The 15691-nt window shown below is 42.7% G+C and overlaps 1 protein-coding gene across 1 annotated transcript in view; it reads right to left on the bottom strand.

Moving 5' to 3' along the window:
- The window catches only part of ACACA (acetyl-CoA carboxylase alpha), an 856108-nt gene that overhangs the window by 611435 nt on the left and 228982 nt on the right, over window positions 1-15691 (bottom strand). The window contains exons 24-27 of the mRNA XM_066609221.1: window positions 13929-14053; window positions 10522-10635; window positions 10311-10424; window positions 8384-8473 (exon numbers count right to left, since the gene is read on the bottom strand). Of these exons, the coding sequence (XP_066465318.1) occupies window positions 8384-8473; window positions 10311-10424; window positions 10522-10635; window positions 13929-14053 (443 nt within the window). The remainder of the gene's footprint in view (window positions 1-8383; window positions 8474-10310; window positions 10425-10521; window positions 10636-13928; window positions 14054-15691) is intronic.

Genomic DNA, 15691 nt, shown 5'->3' with positions numbered 1-15691 from the left:
GAATCACCTGTAAGCAGGCGGCGTCATTCAGTAAGTTATCGTTCAGGCGCCAGCTAATGTTTTTCCTATCGTTTTGAGACCCTCTCAATGATCCCCAGACCGGAGCATGGTCGGACCAGATGAGGGAACCTATCGAGCTTGAGGGGTTACGATCTAGTAGGGCGTGTGATATGAATAGATAGTCTAGTCTGTGATAGCATTTATGGGATGGGGAATAAAAACTGTAATCTCTTTTTCCCGGGTGTAATATCCGCCAGAGGTCAATCAGGCGGAGATTAGCCAGTTCCCTGCGGAGTCTGCGGAGTGCTGTGTATGCGATGTTAGACTTACCCCCAGAGGAGTCGAGTTTGGGCTCTAGGCTGAGGTTGAGGTCGCCTCCCAGTATGACGTTGGAGCCGTCCGCAAAGGTCCTCAAAGCCCCCAGTATCCGGATCCCAAATCGGACCTGTCCTTGGTTCGGGAAATAAATGTTAGCTACAGTTATAACTTCATTGCCGACTTGGATTTTTAGAAAAATATAACGACCTTCAGAGTCTGTTGATAGCGAAATAAATTTGTGAGGGAAGTGTTTGTGTATGGCAATTGACGTGCCCCCTGCCTTTTTAGAAGGATGAGGGCTGTGATACCAGGTTGTGTAGTTGCGGTTCCTACAATTGGGTATCTTGTTTTTTTGGAAGTGTGTTTCTTGTAGTAGCGCAATCATTGTTCTGTGTTTATGTAGGTGTTCCAAGATCTGCCCCCTCTTGGCAGGCTTATTCATCCCCCTTACATTGTAAGTACTAAATGTGATATTGATCATTGTGTAGTCTTAATTCTTGGGTTATCTTCCCGACCGGGTTTGGGAGGAGGGGGGAAAAGGGAAAGAGTGGGGTGGGGAGAAAAGAAAGAGAAAAGAAAGAAAAAAGAAAAAGGTTTATTAGAAAACCTTTGTGTGGCATTAGGCCGCCACACTAGTGTGGTGAGGAGTTGAGAACTCGTGTAGGTTGCACTAATGTGCAACTTTTCACCCTGGTGGAGAGTGGTGAGGTTTCCGACAAAGCTAGATCGGGTCCCCCACAACCCCCTCCCTCAGTGTGAGTGTAGATACGCTGAGGTCCCTATCGGGATCTTTGTGTACATAGGTTCTGGTATCGGCATTTTAAACCTGTTTCTAAATAGGTTATAATAATTTTATAATAGAAAAACAAAAAACCAAGAAACAGAATTATAAACTTAGCGTAATTAGACGGCAATTATAAGGACTATAACGGGTGTAAAGTCCATATTCGGACAGCGGCGTGATGACCCTTTGGTATGCCTTCTGTAACAATCTTGGAGAGACATTGAAGTTTAAGTTCCTGGTATTGGGTCTCTGCGGCGTTCTCGTCGCTGTTTAGGGGGCACCGATTGCCATTGTTCCTGGGCTGTATAGGCGGTCGGTACTGGGGAGGTGGGCCAGTCAGGTATCTTAATCAGGGGGAGCTGAAATGTTCCTAGAAAATTGGGTAAATCTCCCAACATACGGAAAGTGGCTGTCTTCCCCTCTTTTTTGGCAATTAGGGCGAATGGAAAACCCCACCGGTATATGATTCCGTTTTCTTTTAGCGCTGTGGTTAGTGGTTTCAGGGCTCCTCTCAAGCGCAGTGTATTACGTGCTAGGTCTTGTAGCAGAATAAGCGGTCGGCCATTATGCGTGAGGTCTCCCTTTTCTCTGGCTTTCTGTAAGATGTAGTCCTTTTCCTTATAAAAGTGGATCCTACATATTATGTCCCTTGGGCGGTTAGGGTCCAAGCCTCTCGGGCCCAGTGCCCTGTGAATTCTATCTATCATGATCGGTTTTTCTCGTGTGCGGCCCAGCAGTTGTAAAAAAAATGTTTGGGCCCATTCCTCTAGCTGGTGACCTTCTACTTCTTCTGTTACGCCCCGTATGCGCAGGTTATTCCTCCTATTTCTGTTCTCAAGATCATCTAAATGTGAGATAATGTTGGAGATTTGATCTGATTGGTGTTGAATGACCTGTCTGTGGGATTCCAAAATGGACGCCATTCCCTCCTGCGTTTCCTCCACCTGGAGGAGCCTGTGTCCCATATGGTGTATGTCAGTATGGATCCGGTCAAGGGCCTGTCTGTTAGACTCTTCAAATCTTGTAAATAGTGCATTCAATTCGTCCTTTGTGGGGATTGACATAATTCGTGATTTCCATGCCCCGTTATCCGCCATAGATGTTGCCCTTTCTGGCGAGCTATGTGTAGGGCTGCTGAATGCACTTTTGTTAGGGGATATGTCCCAGTCGTGGGGATCATTACTCCCTTCAGGGCTGTGCTGTTGCAGTGTTGCTGTGTAGTGTGCTGAGGGGCTTTGTCCTGGGTGTTTTGCGGGGGGGGCAGGGTTCCCCCTTACTCACAGTTATGGTGGATGCAGACCCTGCATCTTGGGTTTCAGTCCCTGGGCTGCTTTGGTCTGCTAGGTCGTTCTGTGAGGAGTTCCCTGTCCCAGCTCCTGCTGCTGCTGCTGTTGTTAAGGGGGTTTCCATCTGTGTGGTCTGTGTTCTCCGTGCGGTCGGGCTGAGTTGAGCCGCTGCTGCTGCAGGGGGAGAGGAAGCCGGCACATGCGCTCCGGTGCTGGCCGGCGCCATCTTGGATCTTCTCCCGGCTGTGCACGGAGCGCCGATAAAGCGCTCCATTGTCCCTTTTTTGGAGGTGAGTGCCGCTGATTTTGTGTCTGGGGCCGTCTTCTTACCCATCCCGACCTGGGAGGGTGATTTTCGACGAGTACCGGAGGTTTATGGCTGAGGGAAGGAAGGCTGTAGCGGGAGTCCGACTCTCAAGCGGCTTTCCCGGTCATCCGCAGGCCACGCCCCCCCAGGTCTTACATTTAGGTAGGAGCTATCAAAGGTTGATCCAGGGATTATTCTGACTGCTATTATGGAATCAGGAAGGAATTTCTTCCCCTGAACGGGCTAATTGGCTTCTGCTTCTTGGGGTTTTTTGCCTTCCTCTGGCTCAACAAGGGGGTTGAAACAGACTGAACTAGATGGACATTGCCTTTATTCAGCCTAACATACTAGGTTTGTTTTTGTTTTTTTAAATAATTAATGAAACTTTTTAAAACTATTTTTTTAGTCCCAATAGGACATTCAATGCTTTGATCGCTTCTGCAGTAATATGTAGTGCATTACATTATACCGCGGTCTGACAAGCAATCTATCATGCCACGCATGGCTTGAAAGCCAATCTGCTATGGAAGCCCTGGGGGCTTTCAGAAGACTCACAGTTGCTATGACAATTTCACGGGACCCTAAACATAAATCAGGGCATTTAAAATACTACTGTCAGAATTGACAGTAGTATTTAAAAAGTTAACAGCACTGATCAGCGGCGCTGCTGATCGGAGCTGTGGAAAGTGGGTGTCAGCTGTAAGAAACAACTGACACCCGCATTGTATGGGGTGGGATCAACCCCAAATTCCTCTCCATACAAACCCTGAACCTCTAGGAAATAAATGTATGCCTTGTAGTGTTAAGAGATTAAAGGGAATGCATCACTTATATTTTCTTTATTAAATAGAACCAGATAGTGAAATATTTTCCATTTTTAAAAACTGCTTATTTTCTGATTATAGTCTGACAGCTTGCCTACGGTGCGCTTAACAGCATTTAAAGAAGCTTTACAGCAGAAATCAAGGGCAATTAATACAATAGACTGGATGTGAACCATTCCACAAAACAGGAAGTGTCAAAAGTTAGATTAGACTTACTGGTAATTAGATTTTCAGGGAGTCTCCATGACAGCAACCACCTGGGACATACCAACTAAATTTCACCAGGGTGGGACTACGGCCAAAAGCACCTTATGACCAAAAGCCAGATTCTCGTCTGCCTGTATGCCTAGTCTGTAGTGTGTGGTGAAGGTGTGTAGCCTTTTTTAGAAGGCAGCTTTGCATATGTACTCCACCGATGCTGAGCCTCATTCTACCCAAGATGTGGATACTGCCCTAGTACAGTGTGCTTTAAGGCTTTCCAGGGCTGTTTTATCTATTGCTACGTAGGCCTCTGTGAAGGCTAAGCGGATCCACCTGGCATGGAGTTTTTCGCTGCCTTCTTCCTCTTATTGGGGCCAAAGAACTGTACAAATAAATGATTGCCCTGCCTCCACGGACTTGTGGAACTGACGAATCGTAGCACTGCTCTCTTAACATTCAGCGCTGAAACTTTTATTCCTGATCATTTTTAGGATTATTGCAAAATGAGGGAATTATTGTGTCCTGGGACCTATGAAAGGATGACGCTACCTTAGGAAGGAAAGATGGATCTAGTTTAAATATCTTATTATCGGTTACTCTGAAGAATGGTTGTCGAATGGATAGAGCTTGCAACACGCTTATCCTTTTTGCTGAAGTGTTGGCCACTAAGACAATAGTTTTTATTGTTAGGGCCCTAATAAGGATTAAATCTATAGGTTAGAATGGAGCTGTGGATAGTTCTTTGAAGTACTCTGTTCAGATTCTATTCGGGGGCTAAGTTAAGGATTCTGGGTTTTAACCTATGTGCTGCTATAAGAAACCTAGAAATCCAACTTATTTTGCAGAGTTTGGTATCGTAAAAGGCACTAAGCTATTACTTGGACCATCAGTGTATTCGGGGAGAGGCCCTTGTCCAAGCCCTCCTGAGGAAACTCTGGAATTGTAGCAATGTCAATGAAAAAGAATGCAAATTCTTTCTCCTGGCACCATTATGAAATTTTTTCCAGACCGTGATATATTTTATTAGTTGCTACTTTTCTGCTGGATAAGAGTGTTATTGTTACTTTTTCAGAGAAGCCTCTTCCCAGCAGCATGGATTTCTCAATATTCATGCTGATAGATGGAGGCTCACTATGTCTGGATGGTTTAGGGGTCCCTGTGTTAGAAAGTCTGGATCCTGCAGACTCGGGTTTTTTAGTAGGCCGAACCAACTTCTCCTTGGCCAGAAGTGGGTCACTGAAATTGATAAGACATGTTGTTTTGCCAAGTGAAAGCTCGTTTGAGAGATTTTCTGTAAGGACGGGCACCTTGTTGGTTCTGGGTAGCACCTCCTGACCATTGAAGAGCTTTTCAGACTGTCAGGACCTCTGGAGGTATAGGTCCCCCTATGTGGGCACCCCAGCCCTGGGTGCTGGCGTCTGTTGTGATGCACAGTACCGAATCTTGTAACCAATGAACCCCCCTTGAGAGGTTTGAGGTTGATAGCCACCAAAGTAGAGACACCTTCACTGCATTCCCTATATGCATCCTCTTGTCCAATGAGGATTGTCTCCTGTTCCAGGAGTCCTTGTGTGGGACTGGGCCCATGCCACTGCCGGGATACATGATGTTAGTTTTCCTATCAGGGACATGGTTGCCTAGATGGAGCTGGCCTTCCACTTTAGGAGCGCTCTGACTAGAATCTGTAGTTCCTGGATCTTGGTTGAGGGAAGAAATGAGCATTGACTCTCTGAGTCAAGTAGGACTGCCAAATGGGATTTCTTCTGGCTGGGGGTTGTCTCTGACTTCTGCCAGTTGATAATCCAGCCTAGGCATTGAAGGAGATGAATAGTTATCAATAGGTGTTCTATTAGGCGTTCCCTGGTTTTGACTACAACCAAGATGGTATCTAGATATGGTACTATCAGGATGGATCTCTGCCTTAAGCTGGCTGCCAGCCCCGCCATATTTTTGGGGCTAATGATATCCCAAACGGTAGGCAAGTGAATTGGAAGGGACTCATCCTTTTCTCCATATGCAGTACAAATCTGAGAAGCTTCTGGGAATTGGATTTGGAGAGATCCTACTGATAAGGGTCAAAGAGGAAGCCTCTCCCTCTGCCCTCCTTGGGGTAGCTCCAATGGCCTGTTTTGCCTTTGCTTCTATATGGCTCTGATTTCTAAGTTAAGATCCAAAAAAAGGGTTTCCACTTTTGTTGCCTCTCCTCGGGAAAGCATCTTTTTTTTTTCATAGTCCGCCTGCACCAGGATCTTGTTCAGCTCTGAGACAAATAGGAATTGCCCATAGAATGGTAGGGAGAACAGCTTGCTCTTGGAGGATAAGTCCCCCAAGTAGGACTTGAGCCACAGCAACCTCCGTGTGGAGTTGGATAGTGCCGCTTTGCATGCTGACAGTTTAACTGTTTCGGCTGCAGAGTCTGTTAAGAAGCTGCTTGCCATTTTCAAAACTGGGAAGGAGTCAAGGATCTGCTCTCTCTGAGTTTTGTTAGAGATATGTAACTCTAATTGGTTTAATTAAACATTGAGTGTTAAAGAGACACAAGTGGCTGCCACTCCTGGCCTGAACAAACTAGAAGTCGCCTCCCAGGTCTTTTTAGGCGGCTTTCTGCCTTCCAGTCCATGGGATCTTTTAGTTGGGTGGCATCATCGAATGGCAAGGTCGTAGGTTTAGCCACCTTGGCTACTGTGACGTCCTCAGAGAAGGGATAGAGCCTTTGGAAGTAAAAGGCCCCTTTATCTGGTTTGCTCCATTCCTTCCTGATCAGTTTTTGCACTTTACCATGGACTGGGAATGTATGCTTGTGTCTTGCCGATAAGCCCCCGAAGACCTCGTCCTGGGTGGTGCGTACTTTTCTGGGTTCCCTTCATATTAAGGGTGGCCCTGACTACTTTGATAAGCTCAGAAATATTATCTGGATTAAAGAGGATTTTTTTTCCCCCTTAGACCGTGGTAAGGAGGAATCTGGTCTGGGTGAACTGCCCCTGCAGCGTCCCAGGAGACAGTCCTGAGGAAGGGAATACAGCCCCTGCTGCTGCCAATTCGTGGTATTTTCTTTTCTTCTATCTTCATGCCAGGAACTCCGGAGAGCTCCCAGTACCTCTCTGGATCCTGCCTACTGACACTTTCCCTTTAAGTGTGAAATTGTTACTTTATTTAATAATATACTATGTTAGGCTGAAAAAAGATATGTCCAACCAGTTCAGCCAATTACCTCCCCAATGTTGATCCAGAGGAAGGCAAAGACACCCCAATTGTCATCATTTAAAGGAAAAAAATTCCTTACTGACTCAAAAGTCGGGCAATCAGAATACTCCCTGGATCAACAACTCTTCTGTAGTAATTAATGACTATAACATGTAATATTGTAATGCTCAACAAAGGTGTCCAGGCCCCTCTTAAACTTTTTTCTTTTTGAATTTATCATCACCACTTTCTCAGGCAGAAGGTTCCATAGTCTCAACGCTCTTACAGTAACGAACGCCCTTCTATGTTGGTGTAGAAACTTTCTTTCCTCTAGACGTAGAGGATGCCCCCTTGTTACAGTCACAGCCCTGGGCTTACTAAGATCATGGGAGAGATCTCTGTATTGTCCCCTGATGTATTTATACATAACTATAAAGATCACCCCATAGCCAGCATTTTTCTAAATTTAACCTCAATTTTGATAATCTCTCAGGTATTCTAGTTCGCCCATTACATTTATTACTTTTAGCTGCCTGCCTTTGATCTGTCCTTCTTGAGTACCAGTGCCCAAAGCTGTACACCCTATTCCATGTGTGGCCTGACCAGAGACTTGTAAAGACGAAGAACAATGTACCCTCTCATCATGTACCCCTATACTGTTTTGATGCACCCCATTATCCTATTTGACTTGGCAGCAGCTGCCTGACACTGGTTGCTCCAGTTAAGCTTACACTTCACTGAAATCCCCAAGTCCTTTTCCATGTCAGTGTTACCCAGTGGTTTCCCATTTAGTGTGTAATGGTGACATGTATTTCCCCTTCCCATGTGCATACCCTTGCATTTATCAGTGTTCACCTCATTCGCCATTTGTCTGTCCAACCCCTAACTTATCCAAATCCATTTGCAACCACATTCTGTCCTCTATTGTGTTAATTACATTACATAGTTTTGTATCAACTACAATACTGATATTTTACTGTACAATTCTTCTACCAGATCATTAATAAATATAATAAAAAGAATAGGACAAGGTACCGCCCCCTATGGTACCCCAGTAGTAACTGTGGCCCAATCGTAGTATATACCATTTATAACCACCTTCTGCTTTCTCTTATTGAGCCAGTTATTTACCCATCTACGCACTTTCTCACCCAGACCAAGCATTCTCATTTTACCAACTTTTTATGCAGCATAGTAACAAACACTTTGGAAAAGTACAGATACACATAATGACTCTCCCCGTTCCAGTCTAGAACTTACCTCCTCATAAACTCATGCTGATATGGAGATATGCAGCTATTTTCCTACTACTGTTGAATTTTACACATAAAAAATTACTAGCAAATTACAATATAATGGTATACAGTGTACCACTCACAATATTCCTTTAATAAGATAGTATTTTTGAAAACTTGCATCTTATGGGTTCATTACATTATTGCATGAATCCTATGGAGCTAGGAATATGAAAAATATTTACCTCTAATGCAGCCATTCTTACCACTTGGTTGCTGTGGTAAAAAAAGTTTGGCAGGACATCGAAGATGGATGTTTCAGACAAAATAAGTTTCTTAAAAAAAAATAATTAAATCAGTGCTCTGATATACACACAACAGTTGAAATATACACAAAGATATATGATCATCACTTTAACATCCCCACCAATGACCCCATCTGCCTCAGTTTCTATCGCTTACCTCCTACTGTGGTCTCTCATAACTCATAGCTTCTCCCACTCACGGAGATGGCAATACTCTTGATCTGGTCTTACTCCGTCTCTGCTCTGCCTCTCACTTCACTAATTACCTCTCCCGCTCTCGGAACATAATCTCCTCTTTTTCCCTGTCAAGCTTACTAGCATCTCTCCAGAACCCCCTACCTACCGTACATACAGGAACCTACAGGCCGTTTACACCCAAAACTGAACCTCTCAAAAACTGACCTACTGGTGTTTCCGCCCTCTACTAACTGACCTCATCCTGAGATCTCCATCTCAGTGTGTGGCACCACCATAACTCCCAGACTTGGGGTTATATTCAACTCTGATATCTCCTTTACCCCCTACATCCAATTTGTTGCCTGATTGGTCACCTGCACCTCAAGAACATTGCAAGAAGCTGCCCTTTTCTCATTGTGGACAAGCTGAAAATGCTCACAGTTACCCTTACCCACTCTCGGCTCAATATTGCAACTCGCTGCTGATCAGCCTCCCCCACACTAGACTCTCCCCTCTCCAATCCATCCTGAATAATGCAGACAGGGAGCTCTATCTCATCTTCCTGTCCGGCTGCTACACAGATGCCTCTGTCCTGTGCCAGTCACTGCACTGGCTGCCCATCAAATACAAAATTCAAATCAAACTACCTTCATCCACAAAGCTTTCAACAGCACCACTTCACTCTACATTGCTTCCCGCATCTCAATCCACCACCCAGCCCGTGCTCTCCGCTCTGCTAACAAAATCAGATTAGGTGCCCCTTTAACTCGAACCTCTCATTCCCACCTCAAAAAGACTTCTCCAGAGGAGCACCAGTCCTCTGAAACACACTACCCCAAACTATCTGGGCAATCCCTGACACACAAAATTTCAGGCTTGCTCTAAAAACGCATCTCTTCGGGAAGGCATACCAGATCTCTTAAACCAAACCCCTAGAGCTCCCTTTGCATAAACTAAAATTATTCGTTGCTCCTAGTGTTGCGCAGGATCTGGTCTCAAGTACACATTTAGGTCTCATGCACATGACTCTGCAGTTAATAGTAATATAGCAGTCAATATGGAGCCATACTGTGCACCATATTGCGGAAGGTAAAACTAGATGGTACTATCTGGTGTAGTATTTCAAAGATTATTCAAGAAAATATTACATAAGTAATGCTCTCACCTGAAAGGCTTGTACTGAGAATAAAGCACAACCACATGAAATCAATCTGGGATTGAAGGAGTTAACCCAGTGGTAATCTTGTTCCTGAGAGCTGCATGGGTCTTGAGGGGAATTTTTTCTTCCCTTTGAACTCAAACAGGAACAATAGCATAGGTAGAAAACACAACCAGTGGAAATGCGCTATTCAAAAATGGCTAACACGGTAACAAATCCCCCTTTTTTCATTTTATTCAAAAATGGTTAAACATACAGTACATTAACACTGTATGTATGTGTCAGCCGTCTTTGAGCAGTGTCTATCCACTAATTGTGTTTATTCTACATATTGCATCATGTATGGCTTTGCCTGCCTTTGCCAATAAAATGACTGGAAATTGTGCTTCAATAGGAGAACTATATATTCCATAATCTTGCTGTAATTCTATATGGAATTGTGTATGGCTGCACTGAAATGCTTCAACTCCATTTTCAGGATCCCAAATATAGTTGTGTGCATAAGGCCTTACGCACTATGTCAAAACTTACCTGAAGATTTTCAATGCAAAACTGATGTCCATACATGTCAATGGCAGATAAGAAAATGGATTCAACTTGGTTGTGACGAAGCTCATATGAAGGCAAATGTGAAGCTATAAGGACCTAAAAATTGAAAAAAAAATATTCAGTCATTAAAGAGTTAGAACTGCACCCACAATTCTTGTGAAATAAATATGGTGGCTAACAACTGGATATGTACCTGACGGGCTCGCAAAGCCACTTTTGCATTTGTTGTTTTGCTCAGTTGGGTAAGCTCTGTCAAGATATTCAGTAACTCATCTGTTAATGTAGGGTCCCGTCCACACAACTGATCCTAAATATAAAGTAACATTTAGAAATGACATCCATATTATTACAATTGTGTATATAACAGCTGTATTATATCATTGAACGTATTGTCAATGTTAGTCATAGATATTTCAACATTACTCCATATTGCGTACTATTCATAAATTACTTTATAGAGTCTGCAAGCCATACATATACTGCATACCGAAGAAGACGTTGCAGAAGTGATGGCTGATAATTAGGGATGAGTGAGTATACTCACTAAAGCACTACTCACTCGAGTAATGTGCTTTAGACGAGTATCTCCCTGCTCGTCCCTGAAGATTCGGGGGCCGCCGCAGCTGACAGGTGAGTTGCGGTGGAGAGCAGGGGAGAACGGGCGGGAGAGAGGGAGAGAGAGATCTCCCCTCCGTTCCTCCCCGCTCTCCCCCGCAGCTCCCCGCCCCGCGCCGGCCCCCGAATCTTTAGGGACGAGCAGGGAGATACTCGGCTAAAGCACATTACTCGAGCGAGTAGTGCTTTAGCGAGTATACTTGCTCATCCCTACTGATAAGTGGAGAAATAAGCATATATAAAAGACATATTGAAAAGTTTCTTCTATTCGTTTGCACTATTGTGTAATACGTTTGTTGAAACGGCAGTGCTGCATTTTTCAACTCACTTTTGCATTAGTAAACAAAACAGCTAAAATTTTGTTCTTGTTTTTTTACCCAACTGTATAAATATACAATGACATACATTGCCCACTGTACAAATATATACAGCAAGGTCTACGTTTTTATTGTGTATCCCTCTGTTCCTCTGTATAGGAAGGCACAGCACACTATGCTTTCCTATACAGTAAGGAAAAATATAAAAGGTTAATGACACATATCAACCCACCCAGAGTATACCAAAAAGCCACCCTTTGCGCTGGGTGCAAAGAGCCAAATCGATACGTTCGGCATAGATGTATTAAACATTCCAGATTCCGCACCAAAATCCTCAAGTCTCCATGAGGATTTTGATGCGGAATTACAATGGCTTAAAACAGCCTGCTACTTCACATCAAAATCCACAATGAGACTTGTGGGTTTGGTGCATAATTTGCAGCGGTGGAATAAGCTAATAATGGCAAGTGAAAGGTGCTATTTGTCTTAAACAGGCCAGTTTTGCAAACAGAGGGAGGAACAAAAGACATTACAGAGAGAGAACTTATCACTGAAGGTGAAGCTAAAGAAGTAGTCTGGGTATATGTTCAGATGGCAAGGAAAGGGCATGAAGTCCCAGTTGAAGATGGTAAAATGTATACACACACACACACACACACACACACGTGTGCACTGTGACATATGACAACAGTGTGAAGATTGCAAAATTACTGTCTATTAATGTGCCAAAATAAGTCGGATTTATTGAGTTTTACCAAACTTCTGGCTTGGACATAAGTTACTGACGTGCGACCATCAAAATCAACCCGCTAGCGCAAAAAGTACGGTAATGTGTGCAAAAACGCATGCAAAAAACACTCGATCCCAGCGCAAATACGTTGCACGCTACCACGTGTGGTTTTGCGCATACACCCATGTGAGTCCGTACTTATTATTAAATATTGCCACAAATATTTTTTTTAGCCTATTTAACTAGTAACTTAATGCTAACATATATTCTTCCTAATAACTCACATACTTGGTGAAAATTCAAGCAATGAGGGATTGCATTATTCATTTTTTATACTAGCTTCCTAAACTACACACACTTGCAAAAAGAAAGCAGTACATTTCCTAGCTTAATTAAAACCCATTACGTTGCGAATTATATATTTTCAGTTGGCACCAGAAGTGTATGAGGGGAGAAAAGATTAAATTACAATGCATGCTAGACCTTTCCATAGTAGTGTACAGCATAAATTAATAATTATATATGATACAAACAAAATACAGGCACATTAATTGAATTTTTCTTGTCTTCACTTTCACAGTCTGCAAGCAAAGGCCTGCAAGCAGTTCCCTTACAAGGTCTGACGTTTTGCCGTCTTTGCTGTGTAATTACACACTTGAATGGCTGGACACTGAAGAAAATTGAAGGCCTGAGCTAGGAACAGCTGCCATTTTCTCTCTCCATCACGCAGCTATGATTGCTTGAGAAATGAACAGGCCCAGCTCAAAGCTACTCCAGAATTCTCAGAGGAAATAGGGTTCTGTGTTCGAATAATGAGATTCTTAAGGCAAGCGTTACTTAGAATCACACTAGCTAACGGCACACTTGCCCCTCTCACAAATTAAAACATATGAGATCCAAGGCCAAGATAACAGCCTTCATCATAACCACGATGATTGTATTTTCAGAAGTCCAGTCTGATATTCAATATTAATAAAGGACCATAACGATAGAGGACATAATATTTATACCTCAAATTAGATTTGCTACATTTTAATATAGATCTACATTTCTAAGAAACCTATAACACATATGTATCAGCTGGGGTTACAGTTTGCATGGAGGTGGTTGGTATACAAGGGAATAGTAAATATCAAAAGAGATTTTCTAGCCCCATAACATCAACTTTAAGCTAAAAACGCATATTTATCAATCCCTATACCTTAATCTATAACCACTAACGTGGACAAGTGATTAGTCACCGTAAGGCCGGCATTACACAGGCGCTTTTGCACACGAAATACACAGTGAATAGAACGCATTGATTTGAATGGGTTCGTTCACAAAAGAGTATCTTTCCTGTGTATTTTTGTTGTCATGGAGATATTTAAATGCGTGCACAATATGCTAGGAGATGCGTGAAACACTACATAATTGCACAGGAAAAAGAACACATCTTGAACTCATAAGACTAATTAGCTATTTCAGTAGCTGGGAGCATCGGTGCTGTATTACTTGCAGACAGTGTTGAATACGTTACTCATAGAGAACAATAGGGTTGTTCGAGCGTAATACGCAGTGAAACCGAGCATGCTGCTATATTTTTTACGTGCGTATTTACATGCAATATTTAAACACTAATGTGAATGGATCAATAAAAATCAACGTACTTTAATTGACTCCATGTACCACATATTACACGGGCATACATCACATGCGTAAACGAGCCCGTAGGAGACTCAAGTCCTATGCCAACACTGCAACAAGTCTAAGGGTGCAAGGCAATGAATCTTAAAATTGGAGCCTGTATGCAGTATAGTGACATGACTGCCAGTATACAATTCAGAAACACCATGATCCTTCTACGTAATACATATACAATTATGAAAAACCACTTAACAGCACAGGTTTTATTACAGTCTTCCATATAATTACTAGTCATTGGAATAGGTAACTTACAATTAGCATAGTAATTAGAAGATTCTTCCTTGTGACTTGAGCGTGGGAGAAGATGTAATTCAATACCATTGTGAGGTCACTTTTATTCTCTTCACGAAGACTAAAGACACACTTGTCATAATGACCTGGAAGTTCAAAATCAGATAGAAAAACAGACTTTTCAGTCAAATAACTATACAACTATAATATGTAAAAAAAATACTGCATTAATATTGCAATTAGAAAAAAGACAATGGGACACTTAAAGTAGACCTGGACACAATACAAAGTGAACAATGAGATGAATAAAATTGTAAATTTTTTGGATGCATTCACATATGCTAGTAATGTGCCATACAACAGAACATCAGCTACCATGATCAGCATTCCCCCTCTGATTGCCTCTTAAAGGGCCAAGATGTGCCATTAGACCATATCTTTAAACTAGCTGATATACCGGGCTTCACCAGAGTTAATTTGGTATAGGCGTTAACTTGTTGTTCGTACAAAAATTTTTCATGAAGTTTTTGTTACTTCAGAGAAACCGAGGAATACAATATGTATACACATAGAGGACGTTAGATTCTCCTCAGGCTGCATGTACCAATGTCCCTCCTCAGAATGTGCCCCCCAGTCCCATTTTCCTCACTTTTTGCCTTTAGAGGTAACACTCCTTTTATTCAAATTTAACCCCAGACTGGAGGTTGCAGCCTTTTCTTAAGGTCCATTTACACGGGACGATTGTTGGGTAAATGATGCCCAACACTCATCCCTGTGTATCCACGCTCCTGTGCAGTCACACGGGAGCTAGAAGTGCTGGCTTGCCCACGGAGCGGCCAGCAGGGGGGTGGGGCAGTGCAGGAGATTTCCCTCCTCTCGCTCCCCCACCCCTCTCCATTGACATAACACAGCAGCCGTTCACTACTGAACGGCCGCTATTTAAACTGAACGATGAGCGATAAGCTCATCGTCCATTGTTTATGCTGACTGATCCTGTACTTATATCTCTGTATGTGTTTGTTTGCTGCTAGATCCTGTCTGACTCATTGTCTGTTCTTATCCTGTACATGTATCTGTATACGTTTGTCTGCCACCAGATACAGTTTAAGTCCGGGACTACTCCTGGAGGTAATGGCCTGGTTGGTTTCCCGCAGCGGAGGCCAAATCACTGTACAGGGGTTAAAGGGTGAAGACCGGGGAACCGCCAGGGTAAAGCCCTTAGGATTAGCCCAAAGTCAAATCGGTTAGTTGGCACAGTGGGTCCACACTCGCTGTCCGTAACACATGTAATCATGGGCTAAAGAAGAACAGGGGGATCTCCAGAACAGTGTCATTCATTTATATAAAACTCTTTAAGAGTAAAAAGATCCATAACTCTATAATAAATAATTAAGTGAAAAATTTGGAGCAGTTCATCCAAGTTTCCCACAATCTGCAAAACCATGGGTATACATGTTGTTGTATACCCTACATCTTTTCATTGACTTAAGTGTTATTAACGTGTGTAATGACTTCTTGCATGTGTGGTGGTATAACTGTTAGAACTTCTTTGTTTCAGGTCTTTTTTACTTTGATTTTGCTCCAATGGCAAACTATTTAGCAATCTAGATTTGTACTCTGCAGACTATAATTACAATACACTGGCATATAAGATCTAAGGTCATATATATTATTTCTCTTTTTAAGACTTTGTAACCTTCATTCTAAAAAATGTTTGGAATTTAAAACAATTATTCTGGCAAAATTTTTTGTTGTGTGTGACATTCAGCTTTAAATTATATCAG

The sequence above is a fragment of the Eleutherodactylus coqui genome, chromosome 1 (genome assembly GCF_035609145.1).
Source record: "Eleutherodactylus coqui strain aEleCoq1 chromosome 1, aEleCoq1.hap1, whole genome shotgun sequence".
NCBI lineage: Eukaryota > Metazoa > Chordata > Amphibia > Anura > Eleutherodactylidae > Eleutherodactylus > Eleutherodactylus coqui.
The sequence above is the reverse complement of the archived record's forward strand: the minus strand, read 5'-3'. Positions and strand labels throughout refer to the sequence as shown.